We start from the raw sequence: 24,613 nt of genomic DNA on the forward strand, positions 1-24,613 counted from the left end.
ATGGATTAGTTAAAACCAGCTTACCAAACTTGATTCTGTGGTATTTCGGTGGGATCAGGTTAATGTGGAAGTTACTTGATGCCACCTGGTTGGCCGAGGCTTCTCAATGCCAAGCTCATAATTTTCTATAAGTTAGCTTTTTCCTAAACGCCTTTCTAACTTCTTACCATGGAAAAATTATACTATTTCATGCTCTAGGTCTTCCTTATTTTAAGTGTAGGTATCTTTCATTATTATAAAGGTAATGTTAATATACTGTGTTACCTTCTTCCTAAATATTAGTAAAGTAAAATACCCAATCTGGACACAGTTTTAAATTTTTATTCATTTAGTGCACACACACACACAAAAAATCAGTGTTCACCTCTTTTTTTGTAATTCACAGTGTTTCTGTTTTGCCTAATCAGCTTTTCTGCTTACTGTGGCCTTAATTTAATTACTTGATTCAATTAAGTGATCAATCAAATGTCAGCTGAATCACAGACATTTTGCAGCACAGGACCCTAGAACAGGATCCTTCTAGTACTCCATGGCACAGCAAACCTTCCAGCAATTTATTAACGGCTTCCTCTTTGGATTCATCTATGAGTTCAGAGACAAAGAATAAATAAGTTGGAAAGAATGTTGGAATCCTTGCTCCTGTCCTAGTTAAGGTGTGGAACAGCTTGTATCCCTGTATCCCTGTCCTGCTTTGTCACCTCTTTTATCCTCGATCTGTAACACCACACTGCATTACCTACCAAACCCCGGAGGACAGGGAAAAGTGTTTTCAGAGTATATGCAATCTTGTTACTTTGAAGCAATTACACTTGGGGGAAAAGGAGCCACTGACACTATTTCAAAATCACTGCAACCTTCACACAGTCAGTTCATCCCTGATTGCCAAACCAAGTCAAGCATCTTCAAGACTCTTTTGCTTTGATAGCAAGGGGTCATCTCAATTACATTGTTAGAGCTTTTTTCAAAATGGAAATTTAAAACCAAAACCAAACACCACAACACATCCAACAGCCAGCACCCCTGTGCCCTACTATGGAGCCAATGCAAACATGCCGGGGGAAAGAGTGAGTCTTGTGATGCAGGGCTCTTGGACTCAGGAGCTGCAAGGCCAAAGGAAACCTAAGAACTGCTCTCTCTGCTTTTGACATCTGTTAAGTACTCAAGAGGGTAATATTTCTGCTTTTTTACCTTTGTCTGGAGACCTGCAGTACATGCCTGACTCTATATTCTGAGCTTTAGAAGCACACACTCCCTTGATAAGCAAGATAATACTTCTCCCCATTTGTTTTCCTTGTCTTACCCCAAGTTGGTGTGAGCAATTTTTTAATCAAAGACATGAGTCATTCCTACAACTCCTGTTACACCAAGCAGACAATTCCAACTCCATTACTGGTATTCCAAGTTCTTTCCTAAGCTTTTGCAACAATACAAAGGACATGTTTTAATTGTTTTTCCTTTCCATTTCTACAACTTTTATCATAAGCATTCTCTCTCAAGGAAAACAGCTGTTAAAAACATCCCAAGCATTTGGATATATCTGCATGTCAGTTGTTTCACTGTAATAGAGTATTTTTGAATGTTAGGCTTACAGTGACTGTCAGTTCTTTTTCCTCTGACTCACAATCAGCACATTTACAAAGGTTTACATGCAGGACAAAACACAGTGAATAAATTTCAAGAGAAAAGCCTCTGTTTGTAATAAAGTAATGAATAAAGTGGTACAACAGCACTTTATAGTCTAGACCTGGAAACCTACATCTGTTTTTCCCCCTATAAAAAAGCTTAACAATTCAAACACTCCTGCTTTCATTTCGTGGTATTCCAAAAAGCAAATCCACACTACGCCATCTTTTTACCAAGAGTTCATTTAAGAATCAATTAGGTACACAAAAGGTTTTAACATAGAAAGGTATCGTGTGTCAGCTCCATCTGCTGCAAAGCAATTAAAAGCTAAAAGCTACAAATAAAATTTCAGATTTTGAAAAGTAATATCTTGAGTTCCCCCTAAAATGAGCATAAATGACAAGCTTAAGTTTTCTAACAAGAATTATTTACAGCTGCCTGGAATTCATGCTGCTTTGGCAGATGTTTATCTGCATCCTCCGTCACATAGTTCATTTGCTCCTTCAATGATACAGCAAAACAAGAAGATGCTCAAGCCAGAGATCTAACATCACTTGGAGACTTTACAGGAGGAAAAAGAGTTTACTTAGAAACAGCTGCTGGAGATCAGTGCAGACTGTCCGTGTGCTTCGTTTAAGAGGAAACTCCCTGCTCACCATGTTACTTTTCACTGCTGGATGACAAAAGCTATAGCCTAGGTTTTAATTGTGGAAATCACAACAGAAGTTAACACTCCTCTTTTGCAGGTTTAGTTAAGGGCACTTACTCTTCCAACTTGCATCATTTTATTAGCTAATAATTTTCACTTGCGAATGGAACTGACAACAGATGAGCTTTCAGAACCACATCATCCTGAGTAAAGAACCAGTGATTAATTTGTTTGCATAGAAGTCTGCCTGCACCATTCCATCCTTTCAGGGAGTAGATAGCAATATTGCCATTAGCTAAGCACATACACACAAATATATATATTTAATTTAATGTACAACTCCTAAATCTTTTGTATTGCGCTATTTTGGCTAAGAAACAGCAGCAGGATCCTCAAAGTGATAATTAAGATGTTGATTACTGAACCACACTGAGAGACCTCCATAAAAGCCTCATGCTGGTAATGACTTTGGCATGAATGGTGAAAGACATACAGCGGCGGGAGAGGAATGGAAGGCCAGCTGCTATTCCTATCTGTAGAGCAGGCATGGAAGCATTTCCCTACTTATTTTTATAAATTATGAAACTCATACCACTCAAATTACACAATGAGGTGGTTTATTTTCTTTTTCTTTTTTGGTTAATGCTATAGTTTTGATGGTCTAATGTAATTTTGAAGTGGAGTGACTGTTAGGAAGGCTTAATATAAAGAACTACTCACTGAGCATGGTCCAAGAACAGTGTTCCAGACTCATTAGCACTTAAATATAAAATAGAATGGAAAATGGATGTAGAGAATGTATTTCAAGAACTGACACCCAGCAGAGCGAAGGTTAGGAAGGACAGCACTGCAGCTCTCACATAAACACTGTACGTCAGTCTGTTCAATAACCTACCAGGTGTCCCTAAAACGCAGATCCAGGAGGTTGAAGTGAGGAGTTATCCTTGAAGTTTACCTCTGGCTCCTTCAGCTTTCCTTGCTTAGCATGTGTCCACACTGCTTTTGCTACAAAATCAATTCCAATCAAAAGGAAAGGAAAATGTGTTAAGCCCCCACTTTTTTTGCCTACACAATTCCACCACCATAAACACATACATATGTTAGCATCTACTAAGGAGCTGAAACAGGAAATTAAAAGATTATTCTTTTCAGTGTGATTAAGATATGTAGAGTGATATGTATTTAAATGTCTTGAGCACCCTCAAAGACTTCTTGGAGTCCCTCAAATACTGAAGTCATTACATATATTTAATATTATTATAGAATAGGACTGCTTCTCATAGGCTATTTTGAATTTGCATACATATATACACATACAAAAATTCAATTTTTTTTTCCAATTCAGTTTAAATTCTGAATATTTAATACTCAGACTGACCATATATTCTATAGAGGAAAACAATGTTATTGCGATTTACTGCAGGAATTCCAAAGAGAATTTGCAGTCATTATCAAGCGTATCCTAGGAGAGAACAAGGACATAAGCCACGATTATGCAAACCCCTTAAAATAATGAAACAGCACTACGGAGTGGAGATCCTGAGAACATGTAGCCTTTCTGGTTTATGCCATCAAAACAGCACCACTTTCTTCTTCTGAAAACCCAGACTTCCAAAAACTTGTCCACCATTTCTTCTCAACAAGACTGCTGTTAGAGAAACATTTAAATAGCACATGTATTACATTAATAATGTTTAGGCATTGTGAGGATTATATCACCAGAAAGCACATACATTTGCTACCCCAGAACACTGAGGAATGACTCATATGCTGAAGCAAAGACTTGAAAGAACCATATCCTGCATTCTCAGCCTTTCTATAAAGGACTACCATAAAACAAAGGTCTTATACAACAAGGGCAAGAAGGACAGAAGTGATTCTGGTCACATTAGGGCTGGAGCTACATCCAAAATAGAATTAGCTGTTTAAATCAGGGAGTGAGCAAAGAGCAGCTCCCTCCCTCACCCCACAGCACACAGAGAACCCTTCAGAGAATCAGTCCTGACCTGATACAGTAAAACGTTCCAGTCACCATCTCGATATAGTGGCAGAGACCAAAGGTTTTAGTAGAAATGCAACAGCAAATCAGGAGACAAGTTATTATCTTTGGTCTCCCTTTAAATCACTTCTCTGCTTTTTTTTTCTTTTACAATATAATCCAGCAGTTCTGTTCTCTGAAATGATGGCATCAGCATAACCCCTGCAAGTCCTCCTCCTTTTTAACTGGTTCATGGACACGTCCACAAAAAATACCTCTAGCTCCATGGAACAAGGATTATAAAGCAATTTAGCCAAGTGGCTAAGCCAGAAGTCACTGAAATATTTGGTCACTTAGCCCTGAAATTTGAGAGCCCTCTTTGGATTCAGCCAAAATACTTCAGCTGACCACACCTTGGTTTTCCAAACAGAACACAAGAATAATGTAAAAACCCATCAACCAGAACTTGGACTCCTCAGTCAGACTTATAAATTCCATCAATTAACTATGAGAGCCCTTGGTGGGTTTGTCCAGCTTCCTCCGATTTCTTTTTTCTTAAAACAAAGGTAGCTGCAACAAAAGATCAAGTAGCTCCCAGCTTTTTATCATTTAGTAGCACTGTTCTTGGTCTGCGTAAATTCTTCCTTACGTGCTGCCTGCCACACCGAGCCCTAGAGGAGAGCAATACTACTTCTTCCCAAGAGGGTCCAGGAAAACTACCAGAAGTCAACTGTTTCTTAAGAATCTAGATTTGGGGAAGTAACTTTTGCTTCCAGTTTCACAGAAAGATGAATCTCAGAAAGCAAGAACGGATAGGTTTAGAGTGCAAAGGCATGCCTGGGTATGCTACCGTTTTGAAGTGAGCAAGTACTACATCCTGAAGCAATACACACATGCACATGTGTGCATGTTACTCAACGATGACACCTTTGTCCACATATCCTTATGAATTTCTCCAAGGTCTGTAAGCAAGGCTGTTAACTGATTCAGATACCTCAATTCTGAAGCACGTCATGGAAAGCATTCTCTAAGGAACCCGATTACATCTGCTGTAGGCAGAGCTGCAATGCCAATTAATTCACAATTACTTTAGGAAGCACAGCACATTTTAGTGCCACAGGATTAAAAATAGCACAGTAGTTTATAGCCACAGTAGACCTGGTTCTTGAAAGTCAAATGCTCATTTACAATAGATAAAGTGTACAATCAAACAAAGGCTCAAATATCTCTCTAATTTTATCTTAGTAGCATTTAGTCCTCTGTAGTTCTGTTTCTGAAACATCTATTGTCATTTTTGCAAATACACACATTGGCCAGGAGGTTACTTACAACAGTGCTTTTCAATGCAGTTCATCTCAACACAAACAGCAGCAGAAAGAGATTATGAAAAAGAGCTGTGGCATCCCAGGCAAGCCCAACTTATCTTAGTGTATTCTGAGCACATCTTAAATGAAAATGTGTGAGCTGAAAGCTTCATCTTCTTCACAGAGTGGAAACTTTCCTCAATCTATGCAGAGCTGAGGGGTTTATATCAGAAAGCTAGTGATTTAAATGACTTCTTGCTGGATTTTTTATATTTGTTGGAGCACAAAGGGACATTTTTTTCCTAAAAATGAATAATGGCAAGGCATCTTATTTCATGCATATGATCAGTTTACAGTATCTAGAAAGGAAGGATTTGATTGAGTTCAAAGTTCATTTTACCATGGGTGATATGCCCCAGTCCTTACCACTTCTAAAGGTTTGAAGATCACATTACATTTGATTGTATAATAAACAAAAGCACCTGAAGAAACTGAAAGACTGAAGATATCCAGAGAACATTCTCTAACATTCACTTTAACATACTCGTAACATTTCAAAACATAGTTCTGGACTCCTCACTTCTGCACCATACACAACACAGGTCAGAATAAACCTTGACTAAAATATTAACTAAGTTGCTCCTGGTTTATCTTCAAAAGTCTTTTTCGATTTGCCATATAGTAAGTGTACGTAGTATTTAGTGCAGCTATATCAATTTTGGCTGCAATCTCTGTTTTTGTATAGAGATAGTGTTTCTTGCATTAAAATTCAGAGGAGGAATCTTATTCCCCTGCTAAACTCAACTGTTATAAATGAATTACAGGGGTATCTCAAGTAATGTGCTTGAATTAATTCACAAGAAGTTAATGAGGCCAAATTGATGGCAGAAATTAGGCAAGACTAGCTGGTAGGTATTTACAGATATGTTCAGCAGATACGACTGTGGAATCAATATGGTATTTCAGCTAGTGAGGGCATCTATTATGGAGCCGAGTCCAAGTGCTTTCCTCTCTCCTCTTAACCCCAACAGACAACAGCTAATGATGGGGCAAAGCAGAGAGGCCCAAAAGGTTAAAACTTTCAGTTAGTAATTTTTACCAAAGGAGTCACAGAAACCTTTACAGCCTTCACTATGCTTTAATAAGATAAAGTATGTGTAAAAGGCTTTTGTACTGTATGTTGTTCATCTTTGACATGAAGGCTAAATCTACAGCTTCATTTACAAAAGAACTCAGAACAACATAAGTATAATTTATAATCATGAGATATGTTTGCTTAGACAATAGAAACATCTGTCCTTTCTGCTTTTTCATTATAAAAAGTTTATTTTTTCCCCCAAGTTTTTTTTACAGCTCATTTAAATTAAAACCCATTCAAATCTCCCATCACAAACACTTGGCTACATTAAAATTTCCATTCTGTGTGATCTTGATTTCAAACCGTAGAAGAATGAACATACTCCTGGAGACACAGAGACAGACGGAAAATTGAGCTGAAACATTAAAGACACAGTAATTAAGTCAATGGGTTTCCAAGATACTTTATACGCCGTTGTGCTGGCATAACACAATGATATAATCAGTTATCTATCTGAATTATGTTTTTTCCTTCTCTCTTCCAGTTAAAAGTCTAATGCTCCCCTGTCTGAGCATGTTAGTATAAGACATTTCCTCTTCACAGCTACTGGACTGGGAAACCTGTGGCCAGAGGCACAATTTATTTGCCTGAGAGCTACAGGGATTCTCTTTCCTAATAGTGGAAAACACACATCTAGTAGCATCTCAGAAATTTCTAATGCCAACTTAAAATTCCCATATTCCACTGTAGAAACTTCTCCCCTCCACTCCACTAAGAGGGGAATGTTCATGCCACAACGGTGTGAGGAAATGTGAAGATTTATCAAAATATAAAAAAAGGAAAATTAAAGTCACAAGAAGAAAACCCAAACAACTGCAAAAAGGATGTTCTTGTTGTTTTACTGACTGATTCCAAAAGGGACAGGTGCAATGCTTGGTCTCTCATTACAGTCTTGTGCATGTAGCCATATTTTTGTGTTTGTAGATAAAAAAAACCCAAAACCTTCAATAAACAAAAATCAGTCCTGATCTTGTTTGAAGTTTTCTTTCACTTTTAAAGCCAAATAATATTGAAAAATCCTAAGCAGATTTTGGAAAAAAGTTGTTTTCACATATTTGTTAACTAACATCACGTTTTTCCTCCAGAAGACATGCAGGACATACCCACTCTCTGTAACTTGCTTCCCACAGCAACACGTAGCTGCCCAAATTCACACCCTGCTTTGGTCAGGGCTGGGCTGGCACATGGGGAACCGGACACCAAACCCTTCTCATTATTGTCCATTTCAGCCAATGAAGAAAATCTCTTTGGATTCAACTTGTGCATCCCACGTATCAACTCTGAAAGTACTTTTGAAAGGCAGCCAACGGGCTGGCATGGTAGCTTTTAATATACCCATTACACAGGTTAGAACTGTTGGTGCTACAAGAGGAACAACAGATTTTGTAATAGTAAAGCTGGTTACATTTCAGGAAAAACACAAGTTCAGCCTCTGGTGATGTTAGTGACTAGTGATTCAAGTAGTCTGAATTCTAACTCATGGAAAGACACCATGTATGTAGAGCGCTCAAGTCTCTCTGTCCAGGTCTATAGGAAACTGTAAGGAAGGGGTTTTGTGCTTTCCAAGATGGGCAGCAGTCCTTCCATGGGGTTTGAGGGCACAGCAGCACTTCCCCATTTCCTCTGTGCTCCTTCCACTCCTCCATCTATGCAATGCAAATACTTCAGACAAGTTTGTGTCCTATTTAAGTTGCACGAGCAGTATTAGCACAACAATATCTGCATTAGATTTTTGCCAGGAAACCCTGTTGGCGATCTATTTTCCATGCCTCTGAATGGGAGTGCACCGCCAGCACAAGGTAGGAGCCCCTGAGCACTCCCTGAGTAAGGAGAAAGCTATTGAGAGCCTCCTAATAGCACAACCAAAATTGACTTTCCTGTTTCTCCAGAAAGCAAAGCAAGAACTGCAGGGAAAAAAACAACAATCACCACCTCAGCCATAAACACAAATTGTCAACCACTCCAACTGACTTAGAAGAGGTCCTAGGAAGCAGTTACGTCACAAATGAAGATTCAGTCTTGATTTCAATTACTTAGAATGCATATTTTAGGATATTTGCTTTTCTTTTTTTGCTGTGATAACCTAAAATGCTCTCTTCATTAACATATTATTGTGGTCTCAGTTTCTCCAGTACATAGTTCTCTTATTTCATCTTCCAGTTACTTACAATTGCACTTACTGGAATACTTCCAGAAGCATCATTAAAACAGCTCAGATGAGGAACCAGATATCTAAATCATGGTTAAATCCTAATCCAAGGATCATTCCTCAATTACACTGAGGCATCAAATTACACAGAATACAAATTTTTTAAAAAAGGTACTGCTATTTTTTGCTGCATTTTTTGCTTTCTGTTAGATAGAATTAGTCTAATTGTAACTACTTGCATAAAGCAGTGAGATAATTTGGTTTCAAGTTTTCAGTGGGCAGATTACTAACTAAAAATTGATGCACTGCTTCTGAACCAAAGGTATCACATTGCATCTGAGCCAAAGCTACCTTCACTTTACAATCCGATCTGTAGTGTCTAATCACAGAATCCCAGAATGTCAGGGATTGGAAGAGACCTGGAAAGCTCATCCAGTGCAATCCCCACATGGAGCAGGAACACCCAGATGAGGTTACACAGGAAGGTGTCCAGGCGGGTTGGAATGTCTGCAGAGAAGGAGACTCCACAACCCCTCTGGGCAGCCTGGGCCAGGCTCTGACACCCTCACCCCCAACAAGTTTCTTCTTATCCTCACCAGTGGAGTATTCCAGTGTGCACTCACTGCCCCTTGTCCTGTCACTGGTTGTCACCAGAAGAGCCTGGCTCCATCCTCCTGACACTCCCCCTTTCCATATTGATCCCCAGGAATGAGTCCCCCCTCAGTGTCCTCTTGTCCTGCTCCAGAGCCCCAGCTCCCTCAGCCTTTCCTCACACGGGAGATGCTCCACTCCCTTCAGCATCTTGGTGGCTGCGCTGGACTCTCTGCAGCAGTTCCCTGTCCTGCTGGAACTGAGGGGCCACAGCTGGACACAATATTCCAGCTGTGGTCTCCCCAGGGCAGAGCAGAGGGGCAGGAGAACCTCTCTGACCTACTGACCACCCCCTTCTAACACACCCCAGGTCACAAGGGCCCAGTGCTGGCTCATGGTCATCCTGCTGTCCCCAGGAGCCCCAGGTCCCTTTCCCCTACACTGCTCTCCAACAGCTCGTTCCCCAATTTATAGTGGAACTTGGGGTTGTTCCTGCCCAGATTCAAGACTCTACACTTTCCCTTGTTATATTTCATTACATTTTTCCCCATGCAACTCCCCAGCCTGCCCAGGTCTCTGGATGGCAGCACATATCTGAATTCGTTTGAAAGCAAAAGGTTACATGCAAGGAAGCAGATATTTTTTTTTTTCACCAGTACACAGAGGCAAATCATTAACAGAGCTCATTGTCTCCTACTCATGATCTGATCAGTTTGCGCAGACACATGGATTTCCGATAGTTAGTGTAGACTGTTTTCAGAGTTCTGGACATAAAAGTAAGCTATTAGTTCTGTCCCTAAAGTCAGATTTTATTCACGTCCTCACAGGGATATAGTTTAAATTCCCATGGTAAGCCAACTTCAGATCATTCCCCGTCCTCCCCTGGAACTCCTGCAACAGCTGGAGTAGCAGGGAGGTTCTGCTGGCCTCATTGTGCCACAATTCTGGTTTTTAAAATGAAATCCTTTGGCCAGTTGTATGTGCAAATGCAGCTGCACAGCTAAAACACTGGTTCATTTAGAGGTGTTTCTCACTATCCCACCAAACAGCTAATAGATGGGCTAAAAATCTGCTCCACATGCATGGCCTTCCTGCTTATCCTGGCTAGAGCAGAAAAAAGAATTCAACTGGGTTGTTACGAGCTCTTCAGCAGATGCTACAGAGCCAACTTGAATGAAAGCCCTTGGAGAACATTATGAAGCACCCAGGAGGGATAAAATATTCTATGTTTTTCTCCTTCTTTATACTTATATTCTATCCCCTAGATTTAGCCAGCTTGTCGTGTGAATTCTGAAAGAAAAGAAGAAAAGCAACTCCGAATTTTCCCTGGAATGGCAAAATAATGAAGGAAATCTAAACTACTTTATCACCACAAAAAAGCAATCCTGTAGCACTACAAGCACTCAACTTCCTGAATTAAGTTGTGCACACGTGTTGCTCTGTTGCTCGTTAAGCCTTATCTTGCATATGAACCAATGGGACTACTTGTGAACAACTCCTTCAAGAACTGAGTATAAGAATTAGCTGCATTGAATTAATGCAAAACCACTTACCAAGCTTTGTCTTTTCAAGATGAGAAATTCACCAACTGCCAGCCTGTCAAGAGAATTCTATTGAGCACAATCAGCACTTCAACTTACAGAACTTACAGCTGCCTGTCTCCAGTGGAAATAATTTTAGACAAAATGCTTGCATATGCTACTTCATCCACCTGGACGGTACCCGATATTTAACAAAACTTGATTCTACTTTTCAGTAGAGAAAAAAAAAAAAATGGAATCTCAGTAATTCAGAAGCCAAAATATTAGTGTAATACATGACCTGAAGCAAAAATTCCATTAAATTGCTAACACACCCCTACCTTTGTTTACACAACTAATACAAAAAAAATTCAGCCCTTTTAATTCACCTATCAGTACAAATGCTATTGTATTTCCTTGCAGATTGAGTTTAAGGAAACAGTATTAGAGGGTAGGGGAAAAAAGGAGGGAAGAATAAAACAACACACACCAACAAAACAGCTTAATCCATTCAGAATGTTTTGTCTACATGGCTGTGATGCTTAGAATCATTTACAGTACCTGAAGCCTTTGAGTCATTTTGGTATGTATAGAGATTCTTCAATATGTTGAAAAGCAATTCCAGAAAAATAAAAAGCTTATTATGCAAAGTACAAAATCATGGAATTGGAAGACAGGTTAAAGAGGATTCCTCAACCATCTTCCTCCTACCAGCTGGTACTATCACACAGTTACACATTAGACCTTCAGGCAATAATATGATTTTGGCTTTATTGCCTGAGAACTAGAACTCAGTTAATTGGCTTCTTGACCAAACTTCCTCCAAAAAAGCACAGCATTACTCTCGTTTTACTTCTTCCAACAGTGCATGTGAAAAAACAATAGAAGGTTTATGTAATAAGTTGTGTGCTTCTCACATAAACAATGTTAACTTCCTGAAATTTCACAAGGTAAAACATCTACTGTTGTAGCCACTCAATGCTAAAAGGTCACTCTGATTAGATATTAATCCTGGAGTGGCAAAGTTATTTTGAAATTTCATAGTAATTCTGCTTGGCAAGATATGTAATTCGAACCATTTAGACCAATTTTGGAGGTATATGCTCAACCTTTTTTGAAAATCAAAAAGTTTAAAAACACCTCAAATTGGGTATTTAAAAAAAAATTTAAGGCACTCAGTATCACCAGGAAATCTTGCAGACCTAGTTGCAGTTTACAATCAATTTCCATAACCCTTTCCCCGAAAATTAAGTGCCTGAAATGCCATTACTGACACTGCCAAGTTATTTTGTTATACTGAATGCAATTACATTTGAGGAAAAGGCTTTGCTACTGTGAGTTCGATCCACTTAAAAGTAAAAAGAACATGAAGTGAAAAAACTCGGGAAAACTGTATTACAGAGCACAAATAACGACTCCCCATCAACTAGAGGATATATATGACCATGTTCTGCTCTCTGAAACCATTCAGAGTCTCTGATGAAATCAGCTCACAGTGTACCAAGAGTCCCAGCCTCCTTTTGTCCACTGCCCTTGACAAAGAATCCAGGGACATTTCTCTGAAGGCTGATGGGGAAATCTGCCATCAACCATCATGCCGAGCCACTGCTGTTCAAGTGGCTGTCCAGAGAAAGCAACAGCTACAAAAATTATTCTGCTTGACACAAAAGTTGTTGCCATCTCACCATGTCTTACTGACACAAGTCTTACTGAAGTAACAGGGAAGAGAGCAAAAATTCCTGGTTAATCATGAACCCTTTCACTGTTAATATAATTTACACTCACTTTGTACTGTACAGGCATTCACAGCCCTTATAAGTCACATACCACTCCACCATACATATGTATTCTTACTATTAAGTCATTTCAAAACAACTTTCACCGGTGCTGAAATGGTGAGTGGTGGTTACAGTGCATAATTCAGAGAGTTTACCTATTTTTACTATCATCCAAACGTCTACCACTGTCCTGAACAGTCGACCACATTGGTTTTACCAGCTTTTTTTTTGGAAAAAGAAATCGAGTCTGGTATTAATTTTTATAGATCAGTGGTATTAATTCTTATAGATCAGTGCATATTTCTCTGGCAGTCAAAGGGGCAGAACAGACATTCTAGTTACATATGAACAGGAGTGCTGGCACAAGATTTCAGAAACAGATAATATAGGGCTAATTTGTTTTCATCAGCTCCAAGAATATCTGGAAAAAACCAATTACAGTTGTTTATTAACAGCAGCTTAATCTAATTCTAAGATGTTAAGAGATGTGTGTTACTAAAGAGATCTGCTGAGACAATTTTACTTACCTTTTAAGAATACTCATTAACTAGTGCTTGCGTCTCTAGCCTTCACTACTTGTATAATTTTATCTCAAGCTAGAATTTAACATTTCTTTGTATGTCAATACCATCAAGTTCCCCAAGCATGGTTAAAGTGCACAATTTAAAGCAGGGATCCAACTTAAGGCTCATGGGCAAGACACTGGGGCTAAAATTAGAAAAATCTGCTCGCTGCTGTGTCCCTGGCCCTGGGCACAACTTCTCATCCTCACCCTCCTGCACCAGGTACCATTTTGGCAGGAAGCTCTTCTGCCTGAAAATTGTCTTCAAGAAGGTCACTGTGGCAAATGTCCGTCCTTTGTCACCTCAGATTATATGGATGAGCACCTGCTATACTTATTCTAATAACTCGCAGTCCAGAACTGAAGCACAAAGGGATGGATGAAGGTAGTTATCCCAGTGAAGTCCCAAATATTGCTTGTCTATACACAGAGAGCAGATGGTGTGTGTTATTCTGTAAAAGGAGATGCTTCATACTATGCACTTCATACATCACAAGTGTAGAGTCAACTCAAAATTGACACAAATGCATTTTTTACAACTTGATGAATGCATTGTTGTCCGTTCATTCTGAAATTCTAAAGTTACATACTTTTAAAGCCATTGGCAACTCCCCAGTCATCTCAGCTACTAGGAGCTGTTTCCATATATTTTATGCTGTTAGCAGTAATAGAACTTATTTAATAACATCAAAAATCTCATCACATTCCACCCTACTGTAGTGGGTCAGCTGGACAGTTATGTAGAATCTACTGGGGAATCTTTATTTTTTTTTAATTAGTATCAAATGGTGATTGACACATTTTAAGGACACACTAAGAACTGTAGAAAAATCTCCGTGGAATTACAAAAAACAGCCAGAAATGACCCTCTTTACATGTAGCCACTAAGCCATTCAGATTGCAAAGCAATACAGATGAGCTTGAAAATGAGCTGTACAAGTCTGAGTGTCTCTAATTCCCCCAAACCTGTGCTTTGCTGGTTAGCAGAGAGGAGGCTGAGTCACACACTTAATGTAGATTTTACAGGGGTAAAACAAAACAACACAAGAAAACTTTGCTTCCTGCTGGACTTTCTCTGGCTCCATTACTGAATTTGTCAGGGTCTGTTTAACAGCCATTGCTCCCACTCTCCATGCAGCATAGAGGCTGATGTTCTCCAATCCCTTCCTGCCCTAAAGTAAATTAAACAATTACTTTTCCACTTAATCTAATGTACATCTTTAGCAGAAATTACCCTTTTTGCATGATCAGCAGACACAAAACTTTCCATGTCTTCCATCTATTTACATGCTGGTAAGAATTAGTCTCAGACTTTTCTTTTGGTTCAGCTAAATCACTTAGCTGCCGTTTTCTCCATGGCTAATACTTCAACTGCCTTTCCCCCTAAACTATCCTTTAGGCTCTCCCCTATGTCTATGCAGATTTCTTAAATTAAGTGGGTATTCATAGAACAACACAAGCTTTTTGGCAACGGCCTTGCACCTCTCAGTTCAGGAGCCATGAGAACCATCTGCTCTTATGTAGTATTGTTACTTACAGCTTACCCCATGTTGTACTTCATCTCTCCTTTAAAAAGCACACAACTGGGAAGGAACAAAAGCCTAAAGAGGACAGGTCATTTCCAGGGCTGGCTGAAGCCGAGAGCTGCTCTGTGCCGCTGACAGCTGAGCAAAGGACCGGCTGCAGCATAAGTGTTACACCAGGAATATCATCGTATCAGAGTCATTTAAGTTGGAAAAGACCTTTAAGGTCATCAAGTCCAACCATTAAACTGACACTGCAACCGTTAACCTAACACTGGAGCAGTTGCAATGAGTAACTCAACACAAATGTATTTCATTTCACCTATTTTACTTGCAGAAAAGCAACAATGGAATACCTATGGAAATAGTTAATTAAATCTTACCTCTTTAAGCCATTTATATTACTATTAATCTCTTGCAAGAATAAAAACATGAAAAGAAGAAAAGCCAGAATAGAGCTATTGTTTCTGGGCAGGTTTTAGAGGTTTGTCAGTCAGAGATGCTACTGATGACCTGAGTCACTCTGCACCGTATAATGCTGCTTGAATCCCCCGTTCTGGTCCCTTGTTCATGAAACCCAAGGTCCATAGTAGAGGTAAGATGAACATCTAGTTACTCAACCTTAAGATATACTATTCTTGCAAACTTGGATGGGATAGATTATACTACATATAGACATTCTTACCTGTAACTGTCAGGTCATACTACTAATATTAAAATTGCTTGTAAAACAAATTGCATTTTCTACTGAAAACGTGAACAAAGACAGGTAATTAAAAAGGACCATCACACTGACAATTTCATAGCTCACACCGTGTACGTGTTCATTACATACACAAATGAAAAATGTTCAAAGCAATTTATCAGCTTTAAATGATTTAACAAATACCTAGGCTTGAAAATGACATGGTATTCACCAAAAGGAAACCAATGCAAGTTTATTACAGTACAACAACATTATAAGCAGAAAGAATTATAAGGACTCACACAAACAATGGGATAAATTATTATTTTTGTCACAATGACAATGCCAAGAAAAAAAAAAATCAAGATAATTTTTAATGTTTTCAATATATTGCCTAGAACCATATTGCTTTTCTGCATTAACCTCGTGTCTGCAAAGTCAGTTTTGATGTTTACTACATTTCAGAGCACTTAAACATCTTTTGGATAAATTTTCATCATTATGACAAGCTACAAAGCTACTGAAATAAATCCACCAGGGCAATAACTTTTGCAACTGAGCAACAGTACAAAATGCTTAGGGCATCACACTCCCTGTCTGCGCCTGCTGGAAATGCCAAGATACAAGTCGTAATAGTTCCAGTGCTGGTTCACCTCATGCCCACCCAGCAGGGAACACCAGAGAAAAGGTCTTGCTTCCACTAAACTGCCCTAGGATACAGATTCCTAGTGACTGAGAAATACGTGCCCAACTATCATCTTCTGGCAAAAGGAGGTAAAAAAAATAAATGCTTGCATCTCAGAATTTATTTAGACTGATCCTTTTCTCTTAAGGGCTAATGCTAGTGCAAGTCAAACCCTACAATCCCAACCAATACTTTTCCTTACTAACCGCATATATAAGCCCTTCACTAAATTCAGTCAATACTGCACCTACCCAGTCAATGCTGAGACATCACATTTCATTCCTGGCTTCTCACCTGCTTGCAGCTTCTTGCTGCACTTTATTTCATGAATTCAGCGGAACAATTTGGCAGAAGACACTAGCATAGTACAGTTAGCATATTGATTTGCTGGTGTTTTGATGGTATATTTGTAAGCAGGAATGATCATTTCTTCTCTTCAGAGTTTAACCCCTTGACTGACCTTACAACTTCATTTGAGATTATTACATTTCATCTTCATTTGCCAGAAATAAAGGAAAACAGTATGAAGCAAATTAACTGCAATGTAAGGAAGCTCCTGAGACAAGCAAGCTTTTGTTCAAGACAAGAGCTGACCAGGATTTTACATATGCAGAAACATAAAAGCACATCCTCAGTGACATTTCACCTGTGAATAAACACGGTTTAAGAAGGATGGAGGAACTGGACGGAAGGAGCATTTGAAGAGTCCAGCTCTGCTTGAGTTGCCGCTGCCACATTCATCCGTTCGCCTAATTTTAGGCTAGTGTAAATGTCTAGAACTGACTTGGAGTAACTCAAGTTCATGCTGAATAACAGAATTAATTCACTGAACAGCCTTGAAACAGAAGATTATATCAGTGGTCCAAGACTCCTGCTGACTGCCCGCAGGTTTCCAAAGGTTTTGGTTTTCAGCGTGGCAGCCCCAAAGCCCGTACACAGGACAAACAAGCCCTGTGCAGCACTGCCGGGTTGAACGGAGGCACCGAGCCCGAGCACACCCTTCCTCTAAGGTGTGGGATTCAGCTGACCAGACGTACAACATTATTCCACCAGTCTTGCAGCCCATCAGTCAAACAACACATACGTCCTTTATTTTTAAATCAACAAAATACAATGTATTTAGATACCAAGTCCAGACAATCCCTGTAACAAGCTGCAGCTTATTAAGGGGAACCCACAGCCAACATTTTGGACCTTATTATCGGGGACCAACTCTCCCTCCTTGAGAATCAAGACATCTGCTTAATTGTCATAGTCTAATGAATGTGGAGCACTTTCAGATGCAAGTACAGAATTTTAAAGCTTCAGCCCTGTTTTGAGCACCTTTACAAGCTCTGCAAGTTTGACTCACACAGTCACATTCCCAAAGAAGTAGGTTCAAGAAAATACTCTCGAAAGTGAAAAATACTAAATGAATAAGTTAAAAGTGTCTGATAATTATTTAAATTCTCTAAATTATCTGAATCTTCCAAGTGCATAATGAGTATTGTAGTAACAAGTCAACAAAGGCTTCTGCTGTCAAGTAGAGATGAAGAGAGTCCTGAAACCTGTCACCGATACAGATGTTGACCTCAAAACTGGCAGACAGCTGGCTCACAGCTTTGCTAACACAAATAACCATTTAGTACTCATTTTGATCAAAACCACTGGAAACTATAAATCTTCTGCAATTATCAAAACCAAGAACTGAGTCTTAAACCACATTGGGAGATAGAAGCATTCAGGAAATGTCATGTTATCTGTTACTGAACTTATCCACAGTAAAAGGTGTTTCATTCAAAGAAAAAATGGCATGCAAAGTAGAACAAACAAACCTCATGTCTGAAAAACAAACCAACCAACCTGTTTCTATTTAACACTTTTAAATAAAGTTATGCTTTTTAAATAAAGTATTTTCTTAGAAAAAGGCGTCAAGACAGAAAGAATACAATGTACACATACCTGATGCTTCTTGAACTTTCTCCTTCAGACCTGTAAAGCAATACACAAATAATTAGGACATAATTTCTTCCAACATTTCTAAGCCAGACAGCCTACAAATGGTAGCCCTTCTCATGCATTCTTTCCCTTTCTATCTCACTTCGTTTTTCTAAGGCTTGTTGTACTTTCCCTACTAATGAGACATTTAAATAGGAAACCAGCCTACTTAGGTTTAGAGTGAATATACTAGAAGTTAAAAAACAGTTACCAGGTAAAGGTGATCATTGCAATATTAAAATACACGCTGATGCTCCTGAACCCTCAATAAAGACCTTCTGTAAATGCGCAATAACAAAGATTTATGTTTCATATTTGCAAGTGAAAAGCACCAGCCTCCGACACTGTTCTAGAGGCAGATTAGTTTGCATTATACCTTTTTCTTTTTTAGTTGAAAAGCCCACAGGCAAAAATGTTTAGGAATCTAATCCATGGGTTTATTAGGCACCACTCAAAAAGGGTTAAGGTTTGCAAATAAAAGTACTTTAAAATATTTAAAAACCCACCCTTGTCTGAATTTTATAGTAGTGCAAGAATAAGGGACAAGATATACTAAGTTACAGAAGCTCTTAAAGGGCATATTTTTCTCAAGGTGAGATAATTTGAGCAATCAAAACTGGAACAAAGCCTCTCCTCCCTCCCCCCAACATTTTTAAGTAAGGAAATTTAATTTAGTGTCATTCGTATTGATAAAGCTTCCTCCCACAAAGAGAAACAGAAGCATAATACTTCCAGAATTTCACGAACAAACTCAAAATCCAGAAGAAAACATACAACCATTAGCCCAATTCTTTTCCTTCTTCACTCCGAAACAGCACAGAAAACTTAAATACATCAGCAGGCTCTGCAAAACCAGGAACCAAACACACAAAGCAAAGCAGGAGATTCCAGGGCAAAACAAAGGCTCAAAACACCCTTTTTCCACAGCATAGGCTCAGCAGGGACCCAAATAAAAAGGTGATCAATATGAATTTGCAAACTCTAGCACTTAAGCCACTATTAGCTAGTACCCAAATTGCGTCCTCAAAATCAAACACAAGGGCATTTCTTTAGGAAATAAAGAATCTTCCCTAGTTTGACTGAAAAGGAAAAAAAAAAAGTCTGATTTCTTATTAGACTGACTTCCCTCTCCAATGGCAACTTGCATGTTATGCTAGAAGCAGTAGAAAAAGTTATGACTAGTAAAAGTTTCATAAGTCTAACGCCAGAAAGCCAACAGTATTAAAATCTAATTTTCAGAATCTATTGTAGAAATAGGTACCAAAACCTGACATTTCTTTGTCCCGCCCCCCACCCCCACCTCCCCCCTGCCTCCTTACATACTATCATCACCTTTTTGTTCAAGCTCAAAGAGGTCTGGATGATTCCAAAAGCACAAACTGAGAACGCAAAGAAGGGAAAAAATAAACTTAGTCTCTTGTCCCCAGAGACAATCGTGTAGCAGGAAGGGGCTGGAATTCAGCAGATTGAGTGTGCGTTACAGAAAGGTCGCCAAATATGCCTGCAAGTAAGAATATCAGGTCATGTTCTTGACAGCTAATAGCATGTTATATTTTGAAACATAAGTTAGCACAGCGGAAAATTCTGGAAGCAACTTCTGCCTGGAAAGGCCAATGCTGAAGTGGCTGCACCAGGACACCCAGCAGACCTCAGGGCTCAAAATGGTGGCACCAACGGCACCAAGATCACCTCAGGGCTCAAAATGGCGGCTCCAGAATCTTCTCAGAGCTCAATATGGCGGCACCAGAGGCACCAAAATCACCTCAGGCCTTAAAATGGCAGCACCAGGGGCACCAGAATCACCTCAGGGCTCAAAATGGCAGCTCCAGAATCACCTCAGAGCTCAATATGGCGGCATCAGAAGCACCAAAATCACCTCAGGCCTCAAAATGGCGGCTCCAGAGGCACCAAAATCACATCAGACCTCAAAATGGCGGCTCCAGAATCACCTCAGAGCTCAATATGGTGGCACCAGAGGCACCAAAATCACCTCAGGCCTCAAAATGGCGGCTCCAGTGGCACCAAAATCACCTCAGGGCTCAAAATGGTGGCACGAGGGCACCAGAATCACCTCAGGGCTCAAAATGGCAGCACCAGAATCACCTCAGAGCTCAATATGGCGGCACTGGGGGCACCAAGATCACCTCAGCACACAAAATGGCAGCTCCAGTGGCACCAAAATCACCTCAGGGCTCAAAATGGCGGCACTAAGATCACCTCAGTACACAAAATGGCAGCTCCAGAGGCACCAAAATCACCTCAGGGCTCAAAATGGCAGCTCCAGAATCACCTCAGAGCTCAATATGGCAGCACCGGGGGCATCAAGATCACCTCAGCACACAAAATGGTGGCTCCAGTGGCACCAAAATCACCTCAGGGCTCAAAATGGTGGCACCAGGGCACCAAAATCACCTCAGGGCTCAAAATGGTGGCACCAGGGGCACCAGAATCACCTCAGGGCTCAAAATGGCAGCCAGAGGGGTGGTGGGATCACTTCATGACAAGAAAGACATTTTGGTGCTGGAGTGAGCTCAGAGAAGGGCAACAAAGCTGGTGATAGGTCTAAAGAAGGAGGTTTAGATTGGAAATAATGAAAAATTTATTCCCTGCAAGGGCTGTCAGGCATTGGCACAGGCTGCCCAGCGCAGTGGTGGAGTCACCATCCCTGGAGGGCTGAACAGACCAGAGAGGAGGTTCTCAGGGACATGGGGCAGTGCCAGGGGTGGGTTAATGGTTGGACCTGGTGATCCTGAGGGTCTTTTCCAACCAAGGTCATTCTGTGACCTCAGAACTCCCCAGGCTCCCGGTGAAGCTTAACAATGTTTCAAAAACCACTTCTCTAAAATTGTTACAATTGTCTTTTTACTTGAGGTGATGAAGAGTTATCGCTGCCCTTCATTGAAGAAAGAAGGATGATTTTCATTTAGCAGTATCGCTCATCACTATAAAAACAGTAGCATTTTGTGTACCAAACACAGTATCTGCCCACACAAAGAATAAATACTCTTGGCTTTTGTAAGGGCTCTGAGAACTTGGGTGTTACTGGTATAATTATGTTACCAATAGATTTTATTTTACTGCATATTAAAAATATTTTATAAACCACCATGGAATGGATAAACAATCCTGCAAATCCACACCCAGAAGAGCTCTTAAGTAAAATATTTACGAGATAACAATTTGTCAATTCTTGTTAATGAAGACAGGATCTGATATTGAATGGCTTTACTTCAGCTGTGTTACGTTGTTTTACTCAAAACATTTTAAGATATAAACATGCATAAGACTTCAGGAGTGGTCTGCATTGCCATCCTGGTGAACACACGCAGTCCAACGTCCACCTTTGGACACCCCTTGAGCGTCCACCCTTGGACACCCACCACTCCAGCATCAGGCTGCAGCTTCATGAACTCAGAACTGACACCATCTTAATTCCTGAGTCTCTTGTGCTTCCCCTCTCCCATTTTAAAGCCTGTGTGGTCACTATAAGTCATTTGGTTTTTAGATACACATACTTATTCCAAAAGAGAAATGGTAACTTCAAAGCAGCTTTTTCTACATGATTGCCTTATCTCTGAAATTACGTGAACACAAAGAAATGAGCTCACCTATGCATGCCCATGAGTAATGAAAAAATTAAGGAATAAAGTGTTCAACTGACACCTTCCCACACTCAGTTTTCAGCAAATTACATCTTGCAGAAAATACACTTTACAATTGAAAAGATGTTATGTGTAATTGCTTGTACTACTAAGTTTTCAAATATAGCTGAGACAACTGGATTTTTAATGCCTTAATTTTCTGCCTTTCCTCTTGACTAGAATAACAAAACCACCTAAACAGGGAAAATGTCTTTGAGTGCTCCAGGCATTCTGAGGTCACTAGAAGCAGCAGCCAGCCGTCCTAGACCCACTATTCCTCCCACTAAAACTCAAGAATTATTTTAAACGAGGTGTTTTAGGCAAGGAGATATGCAAGATAAGGGCTGGGCCTCTGCCAGATGCCCTGTGCTGGAATCAAGGGCCCTCCAAGCCGACCACCTTCCAACTCAGCACAGCCAACAATGGGGGAAGATGGACCACCAGCCCTTCTTTCTACTTTTGGTGATCCTACAAATAAAAGAAAAGCTGCTAAACTTCGCACCTGCTAAATTTGCATTTTCAAGGCTAAGATTTACTCAAATTCCAGAGAGTTATTCAGAGCTGGTAAGTTCTACCCAGGAAATGAGTAATTGGTTTGCAGGGCCGAAAACAAAACAAACTACTACTAGTAGTTTGAAATAAAGCACTGGATTTTCTTCAATCATTCTTTAAAAGCCAGGATTTTGGATCAATATTTAACGTTCCCGCTTATACAGTAAGCAAGTGCTGGGCTCTAGATGATTATTTCCTTTTGAACCAGATAAAAGATACCATGTCACTGCTGAAACAAGGAGAAAGGTGAAGAACATTCTGGCAATATATTGTACTATTTCTTTTAACGTAGAACTTAAAGGAAGAAAAGGCTACAGTATATATTGTATGTTCTATGCTACAGTACTTTATTTGAAACAGAATACATTCCATTGATAAATCTAAGTTAATCAGTGACGTGATAAATGTCATACAACTTTCTCCAAGATTTCTCCTCTCATCTCTGGCTGGTTTCCAGTATTTCAAGTAGAACTAAATATTAATCTGCACGCCCCATTGAAGTACAATTTTGTCTTTTTCCTGATCCCAGAAACTTCATTCTCAGTAGGAAATACAGCAAAACACATCCTCTTTAAGATTGCTATAGTCAACAGAAGCAGAAATGACTTTGCTAATATCAGTGTTTACTGTAATTCTGTTGCAAGCAGGGGTCAGGAAGAACAGGTACCATCACAACAAACCTTGAATGAAAAATCAAAGGCAAAGACAGACAAAAAACAGAGGACTTACATGAGATAGCAAACTGAAGTGACTTAAAAATCGTTCAGGATTTTAAGTTTAAAAGAAGTACTGCCATCACCCTCTATCAGACCACATCTGTGTGTGAAAACTGGAGATCTCCAAAACATCTCTATTCATGTTACCAAAATGACAGCTACAACTATCTCCTACAAATACAGCAAGCAGGAAAATGGCAAACAAAGTATCTTGGCTTCCAGTTGCTGAGTAGGTTGGCAATTTTTCAGAAAAACATTCTCAGTGGCATGTTGTCAGCTCATAGAAATTGGACACCATTAGCAGGAATATTACAAATTTGAAGAAGTCTTTGAGAAAAGCATGAGACAGAAAATCTGCTCAAACTGGGAACATGCAAGGTTCCCATTCCCAACCAGCACGTCTCTCGTTTACCGAGGTGAGCGGAAGGTCCTAAGCCCCAGAAGCAGCCCAGCTTCAGAGGCAGAGCTCATCCCATGGTTTTTCCTCACTCAAAAGATTTTAGCAAGTCCTTGCCTCACTGTCGAGGATTTATGATTGCAGGGTGACAAAACCCTGGCAGATGTATTGTTAACCTCCTCTCCCCCACTTTCCCTCTCCCTGCTTCCCACTCAGGACAGGTGATTGGGAGGGAAAGAAGGACAGAGAGAAGAGAGTTGGAAACATTAAAAATGTTTTACCAGTGCTACTGATAAAATAGAGAAAATAATACAAAATATACAAAACCGATCTTGAAAGTCTCAGCAACTGCAGAGCCGGCACCCGAAGGCCTGGACTGGACTCTGCAGCCAACTGGAGCTGGATTCGGTCTGTCACTGGGCCTCAGTTCGCAGGGACGACTCGCAAGGTCCTCTCCTAATGTCGCCATAAGCAAAAGGGGAAAAAAGGGATGAGATCCTCGTGATCTCCCACTTTTATATGAAGTATTGACGTGAATGGGATGTTATACACAGCTGGTCAGTTTTTGGTCACCTGTTTCTCGTTGTCCTTCTGGCAAGATGTCCATCCATGCTTATCAATAACTTCCCATTCCATTGCTATGTTCACCAAAACATGTGCCTGGTTCTCCAGGAAAATGCAGCTAATATGAAGCTTTAGCTGACAGGCTAATTCACTAAAAGAGAAACTTGTTTTTAACAAAACCAGGACACTCACTCCAGCAAGAAATGTTAAATTCTCTCCATTACTGCCCCCTCTTAAAGTAATAATAAACAAGCTTTATGTAACCTGATTTGTTGTTTATTCTTAGAAATATACTCAGAAGTGAAACAGCACAATGTAAAGCTGCTTCAGGACTAGCTTTCAGTCTGACTCATGAAAGTAATCATTTTCAAAATAAAATATTGTTCAGAAACATTAAGGCATATTATGTAGACTGATGTACACAACTAGCCCTGCAATAATTTCAAGCTTAGCAGGTACTTTATTTGGGCAATGAGTTATGGCAATGTTCTATAAAACAGATTATGTAGAAAGTACAAACAACAATTTTAAAACTATTTAAAATTCATGTCCAGGATGCAAAATTTTGCTTTATGTGCCAG

General features: G+C 39.8%; 1 protein-coding gene across 2 annotated transcripts in view; it reads right to left on the reverse strand.

Annotated features, from left to right (window-relative positions):
- The window catches only part of IQSEC1 (IQ motif and Sec7 domain ArfGEF 1), a gene marked incomplete at both ends in the record, with an annotated part of 318,984 nt that overhangs the window by 239,187 nt on the left and 55,184 nt on the right, over positions 1-24,613 (reverse strand). For both annotated transcript variants that reach the window (XM_080350600.1, XM_080350599.1), the window contains one exon: positions 18,127-18,156. In XM_080350600.1, the coding sequence (XP_080206726.1) occupies positions 18,127-18,156 (30 nt within the window). The remainder of the gene's footprint in view (positions 1-18,126; positions 18,157-24,613) is intronic.

This window comes from Nesoenas mayeri, assembly GCF_963082525.1.
Source record: "Nesoenas mayeri genome assembly, chromosome: 10".
NCBI lineage: Eukaryota > Metazoa > Chordata > Aves > Columbiformes > Columbidae > Nesoenas > Nesoenas mayeri.